At 35.6% G+C, this 27,780-nt stretch overlaps 1 protein-coding gene across 4 annotated transcripts in view; it reads right to left on the bottom strand.

Annotated features, from left to right (window-relative positions):
• The window catches only part of ZFPM2 (zinc finger protein, FOG family member 2), a 457,957-nt gene that overhangs the window by 317,458 nt on the left and 112,719 nt on the right, over positions 1-27,780 (bottom strand). For all 4 annotated transcript variants that reach the window (XM_025450404.3, XM_025450405.3, XM_049093338.1 and 1 more), the window contains one exon: positions 21,402-21,503. In XM_025450404.3, coding sequence (XP_025306189.1) covers positions 21,402-21,503 — 102 coding nt within the window. The remainder of the gene's footprint in view (positions 1-21,401; positions 21,504-27,780) is intronic.

Genomic DNA, 27,780 nt, shown 5'->3' with positions numbered 1-27,780 from the left:
TGGAGATGTTCTGGAAGGAAAGTCAGAAAATGGATGTTGACGGATGTGGACTTACACTGGCAAGAGTCCTATGGGAGACATGAGATTGGCAAGTGACAATGGAGAAAAGAGTCCCCAGCTAAAAGCTAGAGAGTGGAGTCAGCAGGAGGCCTGGGCACTAGAGGAGTCAGTCTGGTTTGTTGGACAAAGCCTATAAAGCTGTGGAGAGTGATGAGGAAGCCCAGGAAAGAGCAAGGAGAGGAGGGATCTGAGTGAGGCTAAAAACAGAAGTGGTGATGGGGAAAGGAGAAATTCTTTTTTAAGAAGGTACTAACGGTAATAAAATAAAGCGAGAAAAGTTTTAAAACCCTGAGGTTGGGAAAGTGGCCAAATTACCTCTTCCTTCCAGGAAACCATATGGTCCTTCAGAGATTAGGTGTATTACTTTTGCAACCACTAAAATCAACATTGTTTAAAAAATGTCTTGATATATTTGATGGTGATTAAATGGACTGTAAACAATTCACAGTGGAGTGCAAGATCCATGAGGCTAGCAACTGCTTCTGTTTTGTTGACCACACTACTCTTACTGCTCAGAAGGAATTCGCATCATAGAGACAGAAATTCAGTAAATATTTACTAACCCACTAGGCTGAACATTTTTTTTAACAGTTTTTAAAAGCCAGTGAGAACCAGGAGTCTTTGACTGGAATATTAATAAAGAGAACAACATAATCCAATCATTGATGGATTATGTGCCAGGCAGATACAAATCATGCTAGCTATTATTTAAGCCGTGCTTTGAGTATCATCGGTATCATGATCCCCATTTGCTAGTGAGGAAACTGAGGATAGCGACACGAAGTAACTTAGTGATAATCACTCTTGTTCCAAGATTCTTATTTTTCACACTGGTAAAAGAGTTGAAGGATGAGAGATATATTTAGGAATCATCAGGCTGAAGGTCAGAGTGCTCTGCCCAAACTTCCCTTTCACTTGGTCTTCAATAGTAAAGGTGCTGGACAGTCCCTACTGCAGTCCTCCATCCCCCCACACTTGCATTGTGGCTGGGAAGAAAGGCAGGATTTTACCCGACCTTGTTTATATTTTAACCTTTTTTTTTAAAGATTTTATTTATTTATTTATGCATGGGAGAGAGGCAGAGACACAGGCAGAGGGAGAAGCAGGATCACCTTGGGAGCCTGATATGGGACTCTATCCTCGGGCCCCAGGATCACACCCTGAGCTGAAGGTAGACACCCAAGCACTGAGCCACCCAGGCGTCCCTCACCTGACCATGTTTAATGCTTACAAGACATCTATGAGGTTGACGCCATTTCCAGGAGGAAACTAAAATTCAGAGCTGGTAAGGAAATTTCCAAAGTCATTCATTCAGCTAATAAGTAATAGAACACGGAACCAAGATTTGAATCAAGTTTTGTATGAGTAAATGTTCTAAGCGTTTCTTTATCCAGAATTATAATTTCAGAATTTTTGTTTGATGCTGAAATCATCAATAGCCATGTGGTCTCCTGCCTTTGAGAACAAAAAAACATCCTTGAAAGAAGAATATAAAGCAATTTTAAAAATAATTTCACTTGGCATTTACTCTTAAGCATGCAATTATATGTGGGGTAAAATAATATCACTTTAAACAACAACACAAAAATTAGAGTTACAATTTAGAGTAAGGACATTTCAGTATGGGTGACCTGGGCAGATGATGTATTCTTTCCATGTTTTGTAAATCTTCTATGGTGTAGAAAAGCCTATGAAAATAATAATGAGAAAAGGATTTTGTGTACATGTAAATAGCAAGGCACAACGAAAAGATACAGAAATAAAGTAACTAAATTACTCAGTGGCTCAATATATCTAAGACCAGCTTTAGAACATTACTGACATCCAACATAAAAATGTGTGGGAAACTATAAAATTGACTAATAATTAGCTGATAGCTTGTAGAAATTGTCTTAATTTATATTTTTATTGTTGTTTTAAACAGTTTTGAGAATATTCAATAGGTATTCATTAAAAGGGTTTAATCTTATAATTTTTTATATTTTCTCCAATACCACATGAATATGATTTTAAAATAATGCTTTATAGATAAGAAATGATGTTTTCCACAGATGAGAAAAGATGTTACAGCTAACACATCTGTACTCCCATAAAAATAGAAATTACTTTGGCAAAGAAAATGCATTCATATTAAAATATTAAAAATTAAATGTAATGTCATAAAACCTCTACCTAAGAAAAGCCATGAAGTTAAACCATTCATCACACATATCTAATGAGGCATTGTCATTAATATTGGTTATTTCTTACAAAAGAAGACATACAGCAGAAAGTCTTCTCTCACAAAATACCCTCACCTGAATGTTAAGGCAAATGCACTTGACTTAGAAAACTTATTAAATTATTCTAATAAAAATATTCAGATTTTGTCTATCTATCCAAAAGCATTTTCCCTTAAAAAGTTATCACAACTTCTTAAGCAATGCATAAATATTTATTATCCAATATTTGGATCAATATTTTATCTTCTAACATATAGGTTTTTAAAATTCAAAATGAGATGGCTAGCTCCATCCTACACATCCTAAATCTTAAAACTGTCATTTCAGTAGGAATGTCATGTGCCTTACCAAAGTATCTATCTTAATCTTCCCCAAGTGAAATCCAGCCACAATATCCAGTGTCACAAAAAAGCATTTGTAAATAGTTGGCTTTTCAACTACATAATTTAACTTGTTATGTCAACTACATAGTTCAACTAGGTATGTCAAATATATATATTTTAAATGGATACTATAAAAATTAGAACTATAATTTTTATAAATATAGCTTTAGTATTTGTTGGTTTTGCATTTTTTGTGACTTACAAATACTAAATAATTTTTTAAATGATTTTCTTTATTTATTCATGAGAGACACAGAGAGGCAGAGACACAGGCAAAGGGAGAAAGAAGCAGGCTCCCTCTAGGGAGCCTGATGCGGAACTCGATCCCAAGACTCCACGTTCAAGATCTGAGCCAAAGGCCAACTTTCAACCACTGAGCCACCCAGGCACCCCCCCTGTAATTTTATTTTTTGAAAAGTAATTAAAGATGCATCTGTAAGATATAGAAACTATGCTTCCCTCTTTCCTTTATCATATAATATATAGATATAGATGTAGATATATAGTTCTACATTAAATTTGTCCAAAACACTGTGACAGGTTAATTTAATTTTCCCATTTTTAAATTAATTTCAACTGCTTTAAAATTCTATATTTTATAACAGCTTGGAGACATTACAAAATCAAACAAATCCACAAGTATGGATGTAGCCTCACTTTTTCTTTCCCCTTGATAGTGAAAATATTTTTTTATCCTTTTGCAGATAAATGTATCTTCCAGAAACAAGTTTCTTTTCAGGTAGCCTTACCTACAGTTGATTTCACTCTGGTATATGTGATGAAAGTAAAATTTTCCTCAAAGAGAAAAATAAACAATGGCAAGTAATTCAAATATAGAATTTCCCAATGATATCTGTGATATGGTTGAGTAAATCTCTTTTCTCCACCCTCCAAAAGAAAGGGTTAATTACATACTTTTGTGCATTTTCAACCAAATTACAAACAGCACCAAAAGTCTCTTTTAATATCAAGTTCCAGAGGAAGAAACTCCCTTACAGGATCCCTCCTTCATCATTACTCCCCCACAACTGGTGTCCTCCATAGAGTTGGAACTTCTATAGATCACAGATACAGTTTACTCAGGATGACCAATCTCTGAGGCAGGTTTTTTTTTCCCCCCTTCAAGATACTTCGTGCTAACAGCTTGAGGGCGTTCAATCAGCACTGCTTTGATCTCGGCTGGAACTATAATTATTTAACATTGTTACATGGATTTCTATAATCCACCCCACCATTAAATCCCTTTTACGCCCTCATCTTCTGAGGCCTAATCTGCATCTGTGGACTTAGTTTGTCTTCTCCGCTGGTCTCCTTAGGAGCCTGCATTCTCCAACATTCCCAATGAAGGTTTTTTTCTCTCTTTTCCCCTCTAATGAAATCATTTTCTTACAAATATAAAACGGCAAAAATGTCTTCTGCATTTGGTCTATTTTTAAGAGCTCCCTATTGAATACCAGTATCATCCACCATTCACTGCAAATTTTATTTTTTTTTCCAGTTCTATGGAATTCATTTACTCAGTGGAGGTTTTATTAAAATAATGATAAGCATATATTTGATTTTTAAAGGAATTTTTGTAAAAGCATACACAATAGAAAATAGCCAATGCTGTGGCTTTTTGAAAACACAGGAGGAAGGATTTAGTAACACTTTCCTCCTTCTTATTTCATCTTCAGAGAGTGAACTGAGTAGTTCAGGATGCACCATAAAATGGAAAGATATAAAACCAATTGAGAATACAGATCTCATGAGAACAATTCAGTAAGAACGTCTGAGCTAGTCTGCAAAGATAAGTCCCAAGAAAAAAAGGAGAAAAGGAAAGAGAGAAAGGAAAGCAATTTTGAAAAAAATGTTAAGACCCTCCAAAAACTAGAGAACAGTACAGAGAAGAGAGCCCAGGGGAGAAGTGGGGATTTGGGGTCCTTTTTCCAGCAAATATCTTAGACTCCCAGTTTGGATGGCCATGTAATTATATTATCCCTCCCTCTCTATTGGTTTCTTGTCCATATTTTCTTCTATCTACCTTAATAATGCATTCTGTCATTTTATATTTCATGTTTTTTATAAGTCATCCCAAGTCCTTCATGGAATGAGACTGGAGAAAGGCCCAAATAACTTTTTTAAAAACCAAAAATGGTTTAGCACTTCACATTCAGCTGAAAGTTATATTCTAATCAAGGATGTTGAATTCTACAAAGGACCCTGGTTTTCTAAACAAAATACATACAAAATGACTCAGGATTTCTCTGGCCATTCAAAACTTAAGGAAATCTTTTTGTTTTTAAAGATTTTTATTTATTTGACAGGGAGACAGCACACAACCAGGTGTGGCAGACAGAGGGAGAAGAGAATCAGGCTCCCTCCTGGACAAAGAGCCAGGTGCAGGGCTTGATCCCAGGACCTTGAGATCATAACCTGAATCAAAGACAGATGCTGAACCAACTGAGCCACCCAGGGGGCCCTGAAAAGTTAAGGAAATCTAATGGAGAAAAACAAACAAGATTGAAGCAAGATTTAAGACAGAAGAAAATGTGGCTACAAAATAATGATGATGATGATAATGTCATGTTGCTATCACTTAGTACTTTGTGCCCGACACCTTTCTCGGTGCTTCATTCACGTAACACTCTCCAAACTCTGTGAAGCAGGTATACAGCACTCCCATTCTACAGATAATAAAGGCGAGGGGCACTACGATGATTCGGGGCAAGTCATCTGTCCAAATTTGCTGAGCTGTTTAGCTGTTAAAGCCAAATTCAAAAGCAGCTTTCATCACAGGTTGTGTCTCCATTACTCTAATCACCCCATAAGCTTGACTTTACTAGCAACCGGAGACTGGATTAGCTACCTAACTATTCTAAGAGTTAACATCTTCACCTATAAAATAGGGATAACCTATGAGGCATGTGGAAAGAATTGAAGGAGGTACTAAAAAAAAAAAAAAATTACTCCTATAATGCCCAGGAAAAAAGAGTGTCCTGTAAGGGGGTGTTTCCAGCATTACTGATTGCCACTCTTATTGGGAATCCTGGCTGAGTCACTTCTCACCTACATTACCAAGTTTTTAAGCCTCAGTTTCCTCAACTGGAAAACAAAGCATAGTGAGTAGAGTCAGGATGCCCAATGCACGGTGGCTGTTAGGATTATTATACGTTTTCCAGGACAAAGCCAGATAAATGATGAAATTACACATAGCAACCAAAAGGCAAAACCTTAGAATTCACACACCAAAAAATATTACAGTATAAATAAAACTTAATAAAAGATTTTAATGAAAAATAAAGGATATTTTCCTCGTTTGTAGTTTAGCAAAGGAAAAAGACAGACCTCCCCCTTGCCCCCAGTTATGTGAAATGATATCAAAATATGGTAGCAGCTACAGGTGCCATCATCATGAAGACATTGAAAACTAGAGAAAATGATGTGGTGATGAGCACAGTCTCCGGAGTCAAGCTGCTTAATTCAATTAATTTCAATTTCATGATTGCTTTGTGACCTTGGACGAGGTACTGAATATTCCTGTGCCTCAGTTTATTAGTTGTCGTGACCGAAAATTATGAGAATGTGTTTGCTTTTATGATCTTGATGCTTATCACAGTAACTGGCAAATAGTAAACTCTTAATAAATATCAGGCATTAGAGATATAAATGCAAAGGAGAAAGCTAAAAAGTTTAGAGGAGAGGAAAAACATTGCCCAGGACATAGTTTTATGACTTCAACATTAATTCTGGACATAGTTTTAATTTTTATTATTTTAAGACAAGAACACTCAGAAAAATAAATGCTTTAGGTCATTTTATTTTCTGATTTTACCCTTATCAGTACTTTAAATTTATGTTTTAGGATTTCTTAAGATGAATGTCAATGAGCCAAACAGAGCAAATGTCTTAAATTATATAAATTTAATAATATTAAATGCCCAAAGGGAATCAGAAGTATTATTAATTTCACGTGCTTTCAAACCATTGAGGTATTTCATGCATTTCTGTAACAGTCATATGTAATACCATCTTCATTTTACTTTATTAAAATGTGATAACTATTTTTTTTCATTTTATTATGTTTACCCATAAAAGTAAAAAAAAAAAAAATTTAAAGATCCAGAAAACTCAATTAACTAACAACCTCTTCCTTTATTTTAAAATGTGCTAAAATATTCTACTATATATTAATCATTAATTATTAGCATGAAATGCTAGCCTTAAGTTATATGAGTTCTTAAAATAATTCACTTCCATTTTCCAGACAGAAAAGCCTATTTCATAGGAAATTAATTTTGTCATATAATTGTAATTAAGACTTTTAATGAATGATTTGTGCTTTTCAAAAATATCTACTTGTTCTTTAAAATCAAACAATTTTTCCTATAATTCACACTAATATGTCAAAAATTGTGAATAAAAGGTGCATTATGTGGGGCTGAATGCTTAAAATCTCATATTTATCTTCAAATGTAATATAAAATGTGAAGATAATTATTAAATTTAATGACTTAAAATGGTTAAAATATTTTTTCATAATGAATAAAATATTTTATTTAGCCTTACAGAATAAAAGTAAAGGTTTATTTTGTCCACGTAACCACTAAGACTCTTATATCGTTCAAAAAAACTGTTGTTGTATGTATGCATGTGTGTGTACACGTGTAAGCGCAAGTTTGTGTGTTTGAGTATATTCACGTGTGTGTGTGTGGCAAAGGATCAGAGCAGAGACTCTAGAATCAAGCGGTTTCTGGCTTGCTCCCCAACATTACTTCCAGATCACTGCTTTCCCATGCTTGGGGTTTGAGAGAAGAAACCGTCCTTCCACTGTCACCACTTACAACCCATTTTCACAAGGAACACGAATACTTATTAACAATGCCAACAACTTTTATTTTACCAAAGTTTCTACTGTGTTGTTTTTTTAACTTAAATTCAATTAATTAACATATAATGTATTATTGGTTTCAGAGGCAGAAGTCAGTGATTCATCAGTCTTATATAATATGCAGTGCTTATTACAACATGTGCCCTCCTTAATGCCCATCACCCAGTTACCCTGTCCCCTCACCCTCTCTTCCATCCAGTGACCCTCAGTTTGTTTCCTATGATTAAGAGTCTATTACGGTTTGTCTCCCTCTCTAAGTTCATCTTATTTTATTTTTCCTCTCTTCCCCTATGATCTTCTGTTTTGTTTCTTAAGATCCACATATGAGTGAGATCATATGATAATATCTTATAATTTGCAACGAATGTGGATGGGACTAGAGGGTACTATACTAGGCGAAATAGAGAAAGACAATGGTCTACTATGTTCTGATCTGAACAACAGGCTATTGCCTCGATAGCTAACTTTAGACAGGTCTCAGTCCTACCACAATTCACCCTCCGCATTAATGCCAAGTTACCTGGAATGGTGGAATGTCTTTTCCCCTCTTTTTTTCCATATGTTAAATGTCTCTATGCTTACAAAGTAAAGAGGCCTTAACTAGCCTCCCAAAGCAGAGACAGGTGTCTTTTTTCTGGGCTCCCTTAATATTCTTTAGTGACTTATATTATTCTCATTTATCAGCTTGTGGTAAAATTTGTTAGCAAGAAGTTAAGCTTCTCTGTCTTGAGACGTTTCTCTTTGTACCTCCTCCCCAATTCTCCAGGTATCCTCATGAGCCAGCCTCACTGCAAAATTCCACGCTGATCAGTTAGGCCACTGAAGCCCCTGTTTTGTTCTTGATTGCTTGGTGTCATTACTGAAAACCATTCCTGCACAGTACCGTGGATTCTCCTTCCCTCCCAAGGTAATAACCAAATGGGTTCAGCTCTTATACAACCTGCCATGGTGTCCCCCTTAGGCCCCAGGATTCAGTTCACTTCATTCACACTCACATCTCAGATCAGCCATTCTTCCCCAGAGCAGGACCCTAGGACACATTAGCTGGTCACACAAGGGGTTCCAGATTTAGGAACAAAGGGTAAAAAAGAAATATCCCTCTTAAAACCTAAGGTCCTACTGTTGAGCCCTGGCTTTTCTTGTTTTCCAGAAATCTGTCCTTGGTGTCCTTTCCGTGCCAGCTGACTTTGGATAAAACCACCCAGTCTAACCTGTTATGGATTGAATGTGTCCTTCCCAAGATTATAGGCTAAAGCTCTAACTCCCAATGTGACTGTATTTAGAGATAGGGCCTTTACAGAGATAATAAGGTTTTAAATAAGGCCATAAGGCTGGAGCCCTAATACAATAGTACTGATGTCCATATAAGAAGAGACATCAGAAGTATGCAAGCACAGAGGTAAAGCCCTGTGAGGACACAGTAAAGAGGTGGCCATCTAATCTACAAGCCAAGAAGAGAAGTCTCACCAGAAACCAACCCTGTGGGCACTCTGATCTTGGACTTCCAGTCTGCAGAACTGTGAAAAAAAAAATAAATGTCTATTGTTTAAGCCATCCAATTTGTGGTATTCTGTATTTGGCAGCCAGAGCAGACTAACACACACCTCAAACTGAGGAAGAAGCAATGGAGGCTGGTTGATTGCCACACAGAAAGCAATACATATGCAAATCAGTCCTCCATCCTCTCCCACCCAGCTCCCTCTAGAGCAGGCATATTTCTAAGACATGGGTGTTTTTGGCCAAGTGACAAAGAGCTCCCACACCCAATGTGAAAGAGCCTAGCTCTTATTTGCCTGATATTTACATAATTAAGAAGGCTCACTCAAGTGACTTCTTTTACACTGAGAAAGCAATTTTAAGAAAACTTAACTCTGTCCAGCTACAGAATTAAGAATGGCAGGCATACCTTTTTAAAAATTTTACTTCATTTATCACCTTATCTAACCACTACTGCAATCGTCACATTACAATAATTATTGTTTATATATTCAACATCCTTCTTTTATTAAATTTTTAGGGTAGTGAAAAATATCCTTGACTGAAAAAGATGGTAATCTTCTTGGAGAAACATCCAATTTAAAAGAAAAAAATGGGTAGGGGAAACTGAAAGGGCAAACACTCTGATGAGAGAAAATGTTTTCTTCTTTCCTCTTTTCTTTTGGCTTGCTTGTATTGCCTTTATATAGAAAATGTAATTGAAATACCATAAAATTAAATAATGCATTGTTTATTAAAAACATTGAAAATAAGTGCTGTCAATCTCAGATATTCAGTCACTTTGATATTCCTTGCCTGACTTACATTCTACTTAATTCTGTAAGATATGCCATGTTACTATCCCTATTAGAATGGGCTTGTGCATTTGTTCTTTTTATATTTACATTAACACAGTATTCAAAAATGCAATGATCTTGATTATTTCATATTATTTATATTCATATAAGTAGTATGTATTTAATAAATAATAAGATCCCTAACTTTTCATTATATTCAATTATTTCAATAAGGCAATGGGAGGGAAAATCCAAAGAATTTGTTCAAATTCCATTCAATCAGGAAAGCCTGTGACTGTTTTTACACAGTGTCAGTTGAAATGAATGTTATGCTTCTAGTTCCCTCAAGGGATTCTGCCCTGAAAACTCAAAAAAAAAAAAAAAACAAAAAAAAACAAAAAAAAAACCTTTGATTCTCTGTGTATTTACCCAAATATAAACTTACGTTTAGCACCCAATATTTTCTTTTCATTGCTTCCCTGCATATGACAATTGACAATGTATTCAATAAGAAAGCATTTTTTAAAACACGCAGCACTTTGCAATTTTCTTTTATGTTTCCCTAAATTAAGGACCACAGAAGTTCTGCCAAGAAGGACTCTGCTGTTTGCAAAAGCTCAGACTCTCCCTCTTGAGCCTTCCTGTCTTCTTCCCCCCAAAACTCTCCCAAGAACCTCCAATATTCAACCCCGTTTCCAAACAGGCAGGATCAGTTAGGCCACTAGAGGCTCTACTTTGCTGTTACATTTCCAGGCCGTGGCTTAACTTGCAATAAGGTTTCTTGATGGTTTCCCTGCTGACCTTTTACCAAACTCTTTCACTGTTGCTTTTTTTAAAAGTTCAAGGATATAACAGATCTTCACAAGGTATTGTCTTGTCTAAGTGTGGATTCCCATCTGTGACTTGAAGAGACTATAGCTTCTGTTGTCTTTCAGAGAGCCCCTCCGTTCCCCAGAATGATAGGAAAGATCACGCCTTGTAACGTAGCAATGGCTGGGTAGGGTAGGGCTAACAGAGCCCGCAGCTTCTAGACAGGCAAAATGGCAGCAAGCTTATGACGATGCTAAGGAATTATATGTTGCAGAAGACTAAACACTTTCTTTGTATGAATAACAACTTAGAGTGTCTCTAATATGAAGTTATCACTGCTCCTGGGGTCTCCTGAAGGGATCATGTTTATATGTGTTACTCATCAGCACGATACTTCACCACCAGCACCAGCAACCCTCTCCTTCTCCCTCTGTGTGAAAGCTAATCCGCTGACCACCTCCCCGCCACCTCCCCCATCTTGCAGGAGAGGTCCTTCTCTCTTTGCTACCACTGTTCACTTGTGAGTGCCTCTGCAATGGAATCCACAGTGATGTATTTGAATTATGTCTTATGTTGTGTACTGTGAGCTTTCAGAAGGCAGCCTGAACCCAAGTGATCTTTTTATCTCTAGTCTGACACACAGTGATTTTTTCAATAAATGTTTGAACTCATTAAATTAATTAATTAAATGCAGTCTTGTGTAGGGGAAGAAGTACAAGATGTGGCAGGCTAATGCAAGTTATATTTATGAGCGATATGTTGCAAGCTCCACATGTCAATCTTAGAAGCAAGTGTAGGAGTTTATTATGAAGGCATACAGAATAATTCCCAAGGTCCAAATGTGCTCCTGATTAAAATGACAACAAAAAATAACAATAATAAAATATTAGCTGTTATCAGTGTGGATACTGGAAAGAATGGAAAGCATTCTCTAATTCATATCAAATTTATAGTACATCATGATATATTATCAAATTTAACAGATCAATTACATTAAAAGTGATAACCATCAAAAAAAAAAAACCCAAAACTATTTGATAAACTCAAGTCATCAGGGGATAAAAGTTGAAATGATAAAATTTAAAAGAAATGACAAAAATGTGTACTCTAAAGCCTGAAGATATGGTAGGGGCAAACAACAAAAAATAACTTTAAAATAATCTGTAAGTTAATGGATGGTGGATTCAGAATAGTTTAATACAAGAATATAAATTTCTCCAAAGGCATATTCCTAAATTCTAAAGTTTGCAAAACTCTTAGGTAGAAATAAGAGGTAAATGATAATAATTTTATCAGTAAACAGATTCAAAGTAACTCCCCAAAAATATCTTTACCAAGAACATTCAAGAATAATTGTGTACAATAGTTGACTCAATTTGCTTGCCTTTCCCTCCTACTACAACCTACCACAGCCTGGTTTCTGCTTCCAGAGCTCCACTAAAATAGTTGTAGTTAAATCACCAATATCTGCATGGCATTAAATTCAAGCAGAGTCTTGAAATCCCCATTTGATCTCTTGGCAGCAGTTAGCCCAGGCATGACTCGGTCCTTCTTAAAAACGATTACATTCTCCTGGTTTTCTCCATCTTATCTGGCTACTCCTTATCAGTCTCCTTTGATGACACTTCTTTTTCTATCCTCCAGCAAGAGATAGGAGTTCTTCAAGCTTCATGTCCAAGTCTTCTTATATATATTCCCATCCCAGGCAATTTCATAACATCCATGAATTCCACTGTCATGCATATATTGCTAAATCTCTAATTTCTATCTCTAGAGAAGACCTCTCTCCAAGCTCCTGGACTATATAACCAACATTCTATTCAACAGCTCCACTTGGATGTCTCAAGAAAACTGCAAACGACATATTAAAAATGCATGCCTTTCCCTCAGGCTTCCTTACTTCAGTGAATGGCAACAAATACTCAAAGTTGAGCAAGCCACTTGCAAGCACATCCTCAAATATAACCAGTGCTCTCTACAAACCACTTTCATCTCTTGATAAGACTTGCTTTTTATTGACCTTCTTCTATCCATTCTCCACAGAGCAGTCAGAGCAGTTTATTTAATGCAAATAGGAACATGTGGCTTATATGTATAACATGTTTTCACATTGATCTTGAAGTTAAATCCAATAATAGTATTGTGGACTACAAAGCCCTGAATCACTGAGTCTTGCCTACTTTACTAGCCTCATCTTACAGCACTCTTTCTACTCTTTATTATTCTGAAATAATGAGAAAGAATCAAGCATATATCTTCCCTTTAAGAATAGTATTTAGTGTAATAGTAGATGATGGAAATTTTTTCAGAAGACAATAATACCAGTTAATAATATAGAAGGGATGATTGCACAATCCTTAATGATATATGAAGTCTGGCCACAATCATTAGTGAAAAGGTAAATGGGAAACTTCATATTGGATGGATCAGGCTGGAAACACATGAACTCCCTGGTACATTGGAATATAATTACAAGTGGGACATCTCATCTTTATGGAATATCTTTTTTTAAAAAAAGATTTATTTATTTATCCATGAGAGACACAGATAGAAAGAGAAGCAGAGACACAGGCAGAGGGAATAGCAGGCTTCCCACAGGGAGCCCAATGCGGGACTCGATCCTGGATCCCATGAGCCGAAGGCAGACGCTCAACCGCTGAGTCACCCAGGCACCTCTTTATGGAATATCTACTGATATGAACCAAAGAAAGCACCCAGCAATGTGTATGTAGTATTATTACCTATATTATTGAATCTGAATGTATTCAAGAATCTAGATTTAACTACCAATTTACAAGAAATATGGGGGGATAGAAGGATGGTTGGTTGAGCATCTGACTCTTGGTTTTAGCTCAGGTCCTCAGGGTCCTAAGATTGAGCCCTGTGTCAGGCTCAAGGATGGAGTCTGCTTGTGATTCTCTCCTTTCCCCTCTGCTCCTCTCCCCCTGCTCTCTCTCTCTCAAATATTTTTTTTAAATTTAAAATTAAAAAAATATTTATTTTAAAATTTTTCATTTTAAAAATTAAAAAAAATATGGGAGATGTTACACAACATTAGGATTTAATCTACCTAATATAGAATGTAAACAACACTCCAGGATAAATACACTGGTTTCTCTAATAAATAAGTGGGAGAAAGGAGTTGAGGCAGGATTCAAAAGACTTGAGAATCGTATCAATCAATATGTGGACCTCCTTCAATTTCGGATTTGAAAAAAAACAAACATAAAGACACTTTTTGAGATAACTGGGAAATTTGAAGATGAATTGAGCTTCAGATAATATTAAGAATTATATTTTATGTGGTACAATGCTATTGTTCGTGGTTATGTTTGAAACAAAAGTCTTTATTTATTAGAGAGCCATACCAAAGCACTTAAGGGTGAAATGGCATAACTTCTGCAATTTGCTTTAAAATACAAAAAAAAAAAAAAAAAAAAAAAAAAAAAAGGATAGATAGATAGTTACATAAAAGGAAATTGATAAAACAAGCTTGGCAAGAAGTTGATAATGTTTGAAGCTGGGCGATAGATATTCAAGGACTCATCATACACTCCCCTCTTATTTTATGTATATTTGAAACTTTGCATGTTAAAATATAAAAATTAAAAATAAAAAAAAACAATTTAAAATATTTGTTCCTTAGATAAGTCATTACTGACTCCCACCCCCTCATAACATGGTTTATGGTCTCATTTATGTTTCTTCTGTAGAACAGCTATCACATATACAGTAAGCACTCAAAAAAAATCATTATTATTACTATTTGCAGTTTCCAAGACTGCATAAACTCTCTGAGGTAGCGACCACCCTGGCTTATTTACTGCTACATGTCCTTGAGTCTGGCACAGAGCATTGCATACATTTGATATTCAATATACAGTTGAATAAATAAATGTTTACCTAACTAACCAATTTATTTCATTTTTGTGTACTCAATCAATACTACCTTTATAAAGAGTCTTCTAGCAATCTAGTTCTAAGTTTGCGGCCCATTTATTACAAGTGTATGTGTCTGTATGCACTTCTTTTATTTTCCATATTTTTAAACTACTTCTAATGCATGCCCCTGTGTTGGGCTTTACTTCATCTGAGCCCAATTAAGTCCTCTTCTGACCCAGATAAAATAAAAACAAATAATTACAAGACTTAGTTTTGTTTTTTTTTTTCTTTCAACTTTCCAGATATGAGAGCCAATCACATTTTTAGGTATTTTTTTCAAGGCAAAATGCTGAGTCAAGAAAAACAACTGATGCTAAAAATCCTTGTGCCAAAATAAATATTTAATGCATGCATTTTAATGAAGGAGGTTATAAAAGGGGTAGCAAAGGTTTATCTTATATGTCAATTCTTACCAACAGGTAGTATCTTCCTGAAGTGCTTTGTGGAGGAGAATTCTAAGCTGAATTTTAGCTCAGCAGGAAAAAGCATAATATAAGTCCCATTATTAACACAACTGAGGGTGAGTACCTAATCAAAGTGGGCAAACTGTGAAACAGCAATGCAAGATTTATGTTTTAACTTATAATATACAAAAGCATGTTTAATAATAAAACTTGTGATATAGACCTTTTATTCCTGTAGGTTCCACTGACTGGTGTTCCACTAATATCAAAAACACTCAAATGCTTCATCTACAATTTCTAGTTTGTTTCAGTAGCACAGAGTGAGAATGTAAAACCACAGAATTGAAGGCGATTGGACTAAGAATATATTTTATGCAGGACTTATAACTCAAAGATGTATCTTTCCTAACAATAATCGTAAGTACTTTGCCTCCAAACTACTTTTTTTTTTTTTTTTTTTTGGTTGGGTTTATGTGTGCCCTAATTCTACATGAGAGTGAAAACTGGAGTAAAAAAATAAGATAAAAGGAACTTTTTTACTGAGTTTATGTGGCATTCTGTTCTACAAAGAGTAAGGCTTTCATCTTTTAATCCGATATCCACTTAACTACATTACAGAAGATTTATTTTGACCTCCTCTTGTTTCATAAGGGGCTCAAAAGTCTGTAGCAATTTTTGACACTTTGCTATACTGTTTTTCTGACACCCCCATACATACACGCATGCACACACACACACACACACACACACCCCTCCCTGCCTCATTTTCATATGGACACAAAGCATTGGGATAAAATGATGGTTCATTATAGTGGTACAGAGCTCTTATCTTCATCCGGCAAGAGTCATTTCCTTCCAAAGATTGAAATGCAAATGTGAAAATTAATGATAACTGCATTATCTGATAGCAGAGATAATACCAATTCACTGTCAGAGTAATACACAGTCATTCTACGATTTCCTCCGCTTCTCACAATATTCTTCTTACTGTCAGACTATATCTATGGTTAACTATGTTTCATAGGTTTCTGTTAATTTACTTCAAATGGCATTTCCCAGATCTTATATCTACCACATTTTCCCAATCAAAAAGGAAACGAAATCAGAACTGTAATCTCCAAGCCCTTCTTTGGACTAGTAAAGAGGGGGGAAAAAAAAAACCCTGTATCATTAGTGTGCACTTCTATCTCCTAGTGGTCTGCCAGCTACCATTCTACTTTATGCGAAATACTCCCATCTTCTCAGTTTGGGGCGCAAATCAGAGCCAACCCCATCATCTGTGTGTATCCTTAATGTGGAACAGCAAGTGAATGGGCAACTTATTTGTAGATTTTGAGATCAATTTTTAGTGCAGATGCAACAAGTACACACATTTGTTTATATGCGAAGCATTAACTGAGAATCTATTTACATTACAATTTCTTTAACTGAACCCTGTTTTAAGTCCAGTTGAATAGAATACAGTTATTGTAGTTACACGGTGATTTTACATAGCAACATTATTTTGCAAAGTTAATTCACTACACAGATGTTAAATGAGAGCTTAACATCTGTAAGGCACTGTCATGGTTAGTAGGGCACAATTGCTGACATGATTCTAAAAGTAGTATTAAAAGCTATTTATTGAGCACAACAATGAAGCTCCCAACTCCATGTTTTACACAGAAAAATCTCATTAATGAAGTAGTGATTATTATTAGCCCCATTTTATAAACAAAGAAACTGAGGCCTCAGAGTTATTAACTTACTCAAAGTCACACTTCATAAGTGGCAGGGCCAAGATACAAATGGAAAAAATATCTGTGGTCTTTGCAACTCATTATACTGCTCCAAAATAATTTACCTCTGACAGAAACTTGGATTTCCATTTAACAATCTAGAAACGAGTCATGCTGTTCTGGAATGTATAATACAAAAGTAATTCCAAATTTTATTCTAGTAATTTATCAAGTCATCAATACAAGGTGTGCTTTTCTACTTTTCATTATTGAAACACCACAAGTGCTTAACATGTAAATATGAAAACAAAAGTGCATGCTTATCTTGATAAGTCCGTGAGAAAGAATCTAAGTAACTACTTGCTCAAAATTTTCTATCTGTGCATATTTGTATTAATACATGTTACTTGAGGGTATATGTACTCATTTGCACAATTTGAATAATGTGATATATTCATTTACTAAAGCTCTTGGAAATTTCAATTATTGTGGCTGTAATCCTAATGGTAAGACTTAGGTATGTTCAATATTAAACAAGAGAAATCAGATTATTTATTATTATTATTTCCAAGTACACAAAGGAGTAACCATGTTTTTAATAACAGAAGCTAGAGTTGGTACTCTTAGAGTTGATGTAAGATGTGACTTTTAAGGTGCTCATTTCATAAAGGTAGATATAGTGATTTGTCTGAATTCTCTCCCCTGAGTCTCCTTTTACATACAAATACATAAATCAGTACTCAGGGCTTTGGCCATGGATTGTGGTTCTAAGGATTTCTTAAGCAAGAGAGCCAGAGATGCAAACACTGTTTTCAAAATGAGGTCAGCATTCTGTTGGCTGGTATGAGAGGTTCTAGGACAAGCAGACACTGTTAACATCTGGGGAATCCAAAGCTCTCCCAAGCTGTCTGCTACTTTCTATACACTGTTCAAATTTCATCCACACAACAAAGTTTCAAAGTAGTTACTATTCTTCCCATTCTAAAGATAAGCAAACTGAGGCCTTGGCTGTTGAATACCCTTGAGATCACAAGACTGTGACTATTAAGTATCAGTGTGTGAATTCAAACACAGATCTAACTCTAAAATTTGTTCTGTTTCTTCTGTACGTTAGAGCATTCTTTCCTTTCAGGTTTTCATGCTTAACTATTGATTGCATTGGTGGCAATACATGAATAATTTAAAAGATCAAAGAAGAGAAATGGCACCAAAAAGAAAGTATGGATAGCATCATGCTACACCTTTGGGCTTTTGCCTATACTTTTCACAAGTGTTAGTGCAATAAATAATTATTGAATAATTAAGTGTATAAGATTATTGGTAAACTGAAGTCTTTTTTTTTTTTTTTAAGATTTTATTTATTCATGAAAGACACACAGAGAGAGAGGCAGAGACACGGGCAGAGGGAGAAGCAGGCTCCATGCAGGGAGCCTGATGTGGGACTCGATCCTAGGGACTCGATCCTAGGGACTCGATCACACCCTGGGCTGAAGGGAGGCTAAACCACTGAGCCACCCGGGCTACCCAAACTGAAGTCTTTATGAGGGTGATAAAAGAAAAGAAGAGGCGGGATCCCTGGGTGGCGCAGCGGTTTGGCGCCTGCCTTTGGCCTAGGGTGTGATCCTGGAGACCCAGGATCAATTCCCACGTCGGGCTCCTGGTGCATGGAGCCTGCTTCTCTCTGCCTGTGTCTCTGCCTCTCTTTCTCTCTCTGTGACTATCATAAATAAATAAAAATTAAAAAAAAAAAAAAGAAGAGGCATTTACTTTAAACAGAGACAGAAATGAACTATAGGCAAATGCAGAGGAAGAGAGAGTAGATTTCAAACAGCATATCACTTAGATTCCAAGCAAGGTAATATCAGGGTAATTTTTTTAAGAGTGAGAAAGAAAAGCGAAACTTGAAAACAATGATGTGAAATACCAAATAATGAGATAATGACTTTTACATTGGCCTCCACTCTCTTAGCATAGTGTGGGTCTAGCTCTCCTTTCAAACAGTGAAAGATTCCTAAGAAGTTGAAGAATATTTAAATAAAAGTCACAAATATTTAAACATTTAAAAATTTCACCATAGAAATGTTTGCAAATGTAAGATAATTTTTCTCAAGATTGTTTAGGTTCTGTGTAATCATAAGAGTTAACAAAAGTGTGAGCAATTGCTAAATGTACCTTTTAGTTGGATAACAAATAAGGGGGGGGGGAATGGCGCTGGGGGATTTACATTTGATAAAAATAGAACACTTCAAACAAGAGTTGATTCATTACTGAATTGAGCCATCAAGAATGGTTGTGGAGTCATCTTCAATCAAACTCTTTCAAAATAAGATAAATCCTGATCCATCTTAAATGATGCCAGTTCTATGCCTCAAATTCTCTAGATAATTTCTTGGGTTTTTATATTCTGTTCTATTTTATTTAGAGAAAGCTATCTATCTTAGGGTGGCTCTCAGGACTGGGTGGAGGGACTTTAAAATTATGAGAACCTTAAAATCACACCTGGCTCACAACCTCATGTCTTAACCAAACATTTGTGGTTAAATTCAAAACTCGATGCTTAGTATTTTAAAAGTTGTATCAGATATATTACTGGGCTTAAAAAATACTGAGCATTTTAAACGGGTCTGTTTTGAGGCTTAACCATTCCAAAGCTATAAGAATTATGACAAAAATTGAGGTAAAATATTTATATAATGGCTATTTATTCAATAGCAAAGATAAAAAAAAAATACCCTCTAAATTTTGTCCCAACTGAAAGAAAGTAATGAAATTTCTACCTTAAAAAATAAATATCCAACAGATATTCTTTTTTTTTTTTTTTCCAACAGATATTCTTTTGTTATGAATCAACCCCATTAATTTGGGGGGGTTCAAAATCATAAAAACCCCTCTTATTGTAACATATCTGTAGGGAAAAACATGTTATCTATTTTACAATGTACAAAAAAAGAACTTTCTTATAGGCACACCTGCTCAGAGACATACACTCTTCCTTTAAAGTTTTTACATATCCCCATGTTCCACAGAAAAGAGCATAAACATTTTCATGAAAACAACTAAATAAAAATTTCATTAAATCAGATACACAAAATAAATTTAACTTAACAGTGAAAAATCTCATCCTGAATGACCCATCATTCTTTACCTTACTCCTTTCTCTGTCACTCTCACTTTCTGTAACTTAATAGTGCATGTTTCTTCCTGGAATATCTTCCTGCAAAGGGGGGGCATTGGTTGTGCGCTACATGTTTAATAAGTTACCAGCTCCTGAATTTGCTTACTTACTCCCAAGTCACAGGGAATACCATGGGTCCCAGCCCTGAGGAAAGAAGAAAACCTGCCCCTGCCAAGTTTGCTCTATTGAAAGAGCAGCAAGAATGCACACTTTGCAAGTAGGCATATCCAAAAGGCCATCTAATCTAATTTTAAATGTAAAAACTCTTCTAAGTAGCATATACATACTTAATTCCATGAATAAAGAACTATACAGTGTATGTTCATCCACCCTTTTTAAATTAAATGTAATCTACAGGAAAAAAATAAAGTTTTCCAAAGACTTTTTTTTTTTTTTAAATCAAAGGAGTTCTTTCCTACATTGAAAAGACAGAAGCATTACGCGATAAGGTGAGAATGTCAGATGTCTGCATCTTCTTTCTCTCAAAAGGTGGTATGATGGTATTTTAAATATAACACATTTTGATCCAAAATCTTGTATAACCATTATGCTGTAGTATACAAAATACAAATATTTGTGTGTATCATGAATAACATTAAAAATGACATCATAATAATCAGCTATACTGCATCTTCATTTTTGTTTGCATTATATTTTCCAGCTGCTGGTTTCAGAAAATTACCACTGGAGTTCCTCTCTTCTTCACGCACAGCAGAGAGCAATTTGCAAAGTCATGCAAGGGTGAAAATGTGATTGAAATATAGGGATCTTTCTTAATGAAAAATGTTACTGCTTTAGAAATTATGGCTAAAACTATTTCAAAAACTCGTATCTTTAAGCCCTATGACATAATAGTCTCCATTTATAAATATACCATCAATTGTAAATTAGTTGGCACCAAATGTAAAGGTTTTTTTTTTTATTGAGTTCTTATGAACTGTATATATTTACATAAAATTATATTGATGTTTTGGAGTATTTTGATCAATTTTTCTTTTTCTTGAAATGATTCACTCTCAGGATTATTAAAATCAAATTTAATTTTCATTCATAAAAATGAAAATGTTGCTAAAACCTTGAATCAGATGGGAGTATCTATTGGCATTGTCTAAACTTCTAAATACAAATTGAGAATAATCTATGATTTGCAACATGACTAAACTAAAAGTCTTTATAGTATTGTTACTTGTTTAAAGGTTTTTAAATTATTCCCAATTTGAATGGAGATACAGCATAAAAATTTCTGTTAAAGAAAAAGGCAAGTAGAATGAACTAATTTTTATATGACTATGAAGTAAAAAAAAAGGAGAAAAAAAATCTTCTTTAAATAATGATGTTTACTTAAATTTCCACCTTAAAAAAAAAAAATTTCCACCGTAACTGTATTACACACAGACACACAGACACACACACACACACACACACACACACACACACAGAGGAGCTGAGATTGTAAGAGTTTTAGAATCTAATTAAAATTTAAAGGAAAAAAAAGTGAATTTCTGACAGTAGCAACAGATGGTTGACTAAGTTTTCTGTCTTACCTGGACCATCCCAATCATCTGTCTCAACTCCAGGCTGGCCTGGCTTTTCTGACTGTGTGTCCCCATCTGATTCTGCTGTCTCCTGCACTCCTTCATCATCACCTGGAAAACACCAACACACAGAGAGAAAGGAAAATAATTAAAGCCCTCTATTTGACATTTAGATCCTGGTAGAGGGATGTCCTTAGCATATGTCTAAGTATACATTTGCTACACAGAGTTGTTATTATACAGATAAAATGCCCATGGTTTATTATTTTGCTATCTTCTGTGGCTTTATAATAAAGAAAATTAGCATTAATCATAAATAAATGAATAAAGTTAACTGCTGTAAGCAAAGACATTTCTGTAAAAATAATATTCAGTTATTAATATTATATATGGAAGAAAATGTTAAAGCAGTATGTAATTACTATACTACTCTCAATACAAAAACCTTAACTCTCATATTTCCAAATAGTGATTTTTACAAAGGTAAGATGCAGTAAAACAAAATCAGTTAAAGGCTTAGAATAAGACACATTTGTTTGTAGCTGAATTTAGATTATTTTGGAGATTCCCTCCCCCCCAGCTTCAAACTCATTAAAACCTGGTTGTATTTTTTAAATGGGTATAAAAAGGCCATCATTAAATAATCAGCATAGGAGATGAGCCAGTGACTCAAGTCTTCACAATGCAAGAATCTATAAAGCTATAATTGTTCTCCATGCCCCTCCCCCCCACCCAGAGAGAGAGAGAGAGAAAGAGAGAGAGCTTGTGGAGCATGAGGGGGCAGGGAGCAGAGGGAGAGAGGGTGGGAGAGAATCTTAAGCAGGCTACACACCCAGCAGGGAGGCTCATTGCAGGGCTAGATCTCAGGACCCTGCGATCATGACCCTGAGATCATGACCTGAGCTGAAATCAAGAGTTTGATGCTTAACTCATTGAGCTACCCAGGCACACATACTATAACTGTTCTTGATAAGTGTAGCTAGTTCACACAGTTTCATGTCTTCATTTCCACATAAGAAAAAAAATGTAATATATTTTGAACAAAAGTATAGTCATGGCAAAGGAAGACATATTAACAATGCAATTGCATTTCAAACATTAAAAGTCTAATTTATAAGTACCTTCACTTTAAGTGATAAAACTTAAAGTGATATAACTGCTTTATAGGAAAGTAATTCATGGTGACATGGTACACATAAATATATTACATGATATACCTACTATAAATGATAATAGAGATCAGGAAACAGTACAAGAAAATGTGATGTGAGAAATCAAAAGAATATGACAACTAAACTTTGAATCTAATAATGCCAAAATTTTTAAATAAAATTGCTTGCTCATCTTGTCTTTCTCTGAAGTATTCAATAACTATTTTCCACATAGTTGCTCAAATCTATACAAGTACTTAAATCTTTATATGATTATACAAAGAAATAAATGAATTCTTAGAATCTTCACAAGTAACCTAGAAATTACAAAATTTTCAGGAAACTATTATTATTACAATTGACATTAATGAGATGTTGATGAATTTTGAACATCAAAAAAATTATTATTTATTTATTTATTTATTTATTTATTTTTTATTTATTAACAGAGAGAGAGAGAGAGAGCACACGCACACACAAGCAGGAAGGCAGCAGCAGCAGGAGAAGCAGATTCCCTGCTGAGTCCCAAGACCTTGAGATCATGACCTAAGGTAAAGGCAAATGCTTAACCAACTGCACCAGTTAGGCATCCTGAATTTTGAATTTTAAACTCTATAAATTTTATATTCATTTCTATATATAGCTTCACAAAATGAATCATTGTAAAAAGTAAGATAAAGTTAGAGAGAATGCAGAAACCCAGGGACCACTCTGTTATCATAACTCCATAACAGGATCATTGGCTCTGCTGGGTAACAAAGAATAAAACATAACCCCCTACCACCAAACCCCATATCTGGAATTGAAGGATCTTTGAAAGTTAAATTCTCTCTTCGTTTCAGGATGACCACAATGAATAGCAATGAAGTTATTTCCGTAAAATAATAGATAATGAAAATCAACCATGTTTAAGGAACTGTAATAGGTATAGTAGGATACATATGGAAAAATATAATATCTTTTTGGCAGTAGTACAAAATCCACTTAAGAGAGTAAGTTCACAAATAATGAGAGTGCAAGACAAGGTACAAGTCCCATAACAAGAGTATAAAAGGCTCAGTAGTAAGGTAAGAATTTTAATCTGTGTTCCTTTTTGTAGGTCACAGAGAGCAACATAGACACATCAACCACTTATCTTAGAAGATCAGTGGAAGAGTTCTGTTCTCACTTCTCAAACACAAAGAGGGATGGTTCTCAGCATTCACAGACAAGTAGGCTCCACTGCCTTTTAATATTTTCAAATACTGTGAACCCTGAACTAAGTGGGGCTCAGCCCAACCCTGCCTGCCCTGGCCCTTCTCTGGTGAGCCCCCTCCTACCTCTCCAACTCAAAGACTAAGAGTTTAAAGCCTATTCACCAAGAAGTCTATGGCAACTGCACTGGCTGGTCAGAGCCCAGGTTGTACCAGTTGTGTTTTTCTTGTTTTTTGTTTGTTTGTTTTTAAAGATTTTATTTATTTACTCATGAGAGACACAGAGAGAGAGAGAGAGAGAGAGAGAGAGAGGCAGAGACACAGGCAGAGGGAGAAGCAGGCTCCATGCAGGGAGCCTGATGTGGGACTTGATCCCGGGACCCCAGGATCATGCCCCAGGCCAAAGGCAGGCACCAAACTGCTGAGCCACCCAGGGATCCCCATGTACCATTTGTAAAATACATTAAAAAGCATCCTTGCATATATGTAAGTATTGAACTAAGGCCATGCCGCTAGCAGACTGGCATAACCAGAATCGTAAAGTATTAGCTCTGGCAGAGAACTCTGATACTTTCTATAAGCTGGTTATTCTCTGCTTGCCCCTTCCTGCTGGCCTCCAGTGACTCTCCTTTATGTTCCGCTTTGTGTTCCGTGGAGGTGGAATTCTGTGGACCCCATCACTGGGGCTATCTTGTTCTCTGACTTCTAGTTGGGTTCAATCAATGGGAGGCACTGACAAGATCAGAGTATCAGAGGGCAGGAAGAGAAAAGACAGGTACATATCTCTCAATTCCATCCTCTTTGAGAGTCTCCAGTTGTGAGCAATGGCTCTACTGTACAGTTAGCACTCCCAGGAAGTGGCCCGTCTGTTTCTACCACACTCCCACATCACTATCACTTCCGATGACTCTTTAGATTGGGAAGACTAACAGCTTCCCAGTTTCCAGGCCCTGGGTGCTTCACATCCCTTGCAGGTTTAGTTCCCTTAACCCTATCTACAGCTTGTACACTATCCCTTCACCAAATTCTCTTTAGTGAAATCCAGTGACCAAGTTATCAGTTTTCTTCTGGGACTCTTACTAAAGCCTCCATTTGGAGGCTTTCTTCCCAAGCTCCTTATATTGTGTTCATGGTTTTTGTCCAGTCATGGCTTATACAATAATTCGTAGTAAACTTTCTTTAAATGGACTCAGGTTTTATAACATATAGACATATTTTTCAAAACAAAAAACTTCTTATCACTACTGGAAAAGAAAAATCAGTATTAGATTCCCCTAATATAAGGTAATAATAAAAATAAATACAATAAAAATAAAGGTAACATGATTAACTTCTCGATAATGTGTCTACTTAGAGTCTGAGTCTCTGGTCTCATTTCCCTGTAATAGAAAGGAAAAGTAACAAGTTAAGCTATTTAAATACAATACTTGTATTTAATGCAAGTATTGAACTAAATACTTACTTCAAGCATTTAGTTCAATACTCCATAGTAATATAAAAATGAAACATTCTCATTGATACACAACGAATATAAGAAACTTGAAAATTTTTCTCACCAACCGATTCAGGGCTACTTAATGCAATAATCAGTATAGCACTTTAATCTTCTTGAGTACCTCCAGGATACCTAACCCAATTCGGGGAAATACAACCTTTACAACACTTCATGTTTCATGGACACTGGAACCCACACTGGACTCTGCCACCTACTCGAGTGAGCTCTTGATTGCGTTTCCACTTCTGAGTGGAGGTTTAACTCAGGACAGTAATGCAGGAGCTGGCAAAGTAAAATGTTCTTCCCCAACAGTGAAGAGTAGAGAATGCAAACTATAATTTCAACAGCATCTATTTCTAAGTGCTTTTCTCATGTCTTCTGAATTTTGAAACAAGGAAATTTGAGCAACGGAGTTGGGAGGTGGGGACTCTGGAGATGATTAGACCCAGATTAGAGAAATTTACTGATTACAAAATCGATGCACAGACAGGATCAGTAACTTATGCATGATATTATAGCTGCCATATTTGTTTCTGCATAAGCCACCTCCCCCGAACCTTCTCATGCCTGAGCAATAAGTGCTTCCCTGTCATTGCAGGGGTGACTGAAGCAGCTTTTGGTAGATGTCCTTTCCTCAATAAGCAGGAAGTAGGATTACAGGAGGCATGAAGGGGCATGAAGTCACCAAAAACAGCCATTTAAATTTAAGGCCATCCCAAAATAAGGAATGAAATTGGAGTCTCCTAATTGCCAGTCTAGCATTCTTTCCAGAACACCTTCTCTTGCCTCTGACACACCCCACCCCTACCAGCTCAGTATAGAACCAGGCACACCTGAAATAGCTGAATAATGCCAGAGCAACACATAATGGAGCAAACATGAGACATGCTATTAAAAATCATATACTCAAGGGTTCACATAGTAAAATTCTGGATAGACCATTTGGAGAAGTTTTATATTCAGATACCAACTATACCACCGTGATGGCCACACAAAGGAGTAAATCTTTCTGAACTTTATTACATTTAAATTGTTAGAAACATGTGGTGCCATGCAAAATTTAATCAATCACTAACATTTATAATCCATATTTTTGAAGATACAATAAGATATATGGTTCTCTTTAGGACCACATGATCTAGTAAAGGAGCTAGGTAATATGTATTAGAGAAGTGACCACTGATAAAAACCCACAATCAATGTAGTCCATGAATAATTCCAAATGAAAACACATAAGATAAGACATGGACCATGGAGAACTTGGTATAATTAATTCCAGGGTTCTTCATATTGAAGGCTGTGAAAAGCATTAGGGGTATTTCAGTAGGAGGCTGATATGATCATACAACACAAATACAGTAACCAACATATATTTATTGAATTTCTACGAACACATTTTGTGACACATCTGGTCTTTTGCGTTCTCCCTTACTCATTCCATAACAACACTGACTCATGTCTCAGATATTCTTGCCCAAAATTTTTGCGAGACTATAGTTAAGCCTACTTTGAAACATTTTATTAGGCAGATTACATATTTGGAGGAAACAGTAAGGAGGAATATACTGGGAAACAGGTATGTTTGGAAGACTATAATACAGAGTAATCACAATAATCACAAAAATTGGATGTTGAAAGAATTCAGTTGAATCTATAAATGTTCATCTTTATTGAACAGAGATGATATAAACCATTCTTTATTAATACATTCAAATAATATTGAATTCCAGGCACTGTGCTGAGCATTAAGAACACAAAACAAAGATGATTCCTCTTCTCATATAACTTATAGACTAGAACAGAGACAAATTAATAGATTGCGATCTCATGTGGCCAATGCTTTGATGGGTGTAGTCCGGCATGTGACAGGAGACCACAGGCATGACACCTAACCCAGACTTGGTGCAGTAGAAGTTTCCTGGAGGAAAGAACCAATAAAATTTCTGAAGTTTTGGAGGCATGATCTTAGATAAAACTGAATTCTGTAGGTTTAATGCCCTGTGGTTCCACGATTGAAAAACATTTCTCAGATTAAAAATGAAAGCCATTTCCCAAAAAAATTCTGTATAAAAAAACATGACAGTGATTAAGTTCTGCACAGGAAAAGTGGTGCTGAAACTAAAGACATTTCAATGATGCAAGAGTAGAATCCATATAAAGTTTTAAGATGCTAGCAGAAATAGTTTGAGAAATGCTACTGCTATATGATAGTTAAATGAATCAAGTTCTTTTATTCAGTCAAGGCTACATTTACCCCGGATCAATCTCATCTAGTATCTACTAGGAAAAGAAAATAGCAGGATGACTACAAATCTCAGCAGACCCTTGATGCACACAGAAATTTGGTAAATCGCTCAAAATGAAAATATTATAACTCAGCCTATTAGGGGCTTGATTGAACTAGTAATTTCATATAATAAAATACTTTCATTAAATGTCACTTAACTGCCAAAATGGAACTATAGAGCTCAGATTTCAACTTGCACCAACATCTGGAGCAATACTCAGTATTGATAATCCTGATTCATGGAACAATTTGCTCTAATTTG

Source organism: Canis lupus, chromosome 13, assembly GCF_003254725.2.
Source record: "Canis lupus dingo isolate Sandy chromosome 13, ASM325472v2, whole genome shotgun sequence".
In the NCBI taxonomy this organism is placed as follows: Eukaryota; Metazoa; Chordata; class Mammalia; order Carnivora; family Canidae; genus Canis; species Canis lupus.
The sequence above is the reverse complement of the archived record's forward strand: the minus strand, read 5'-3'. Positions and strand labels throughout refer to the sequence as shown.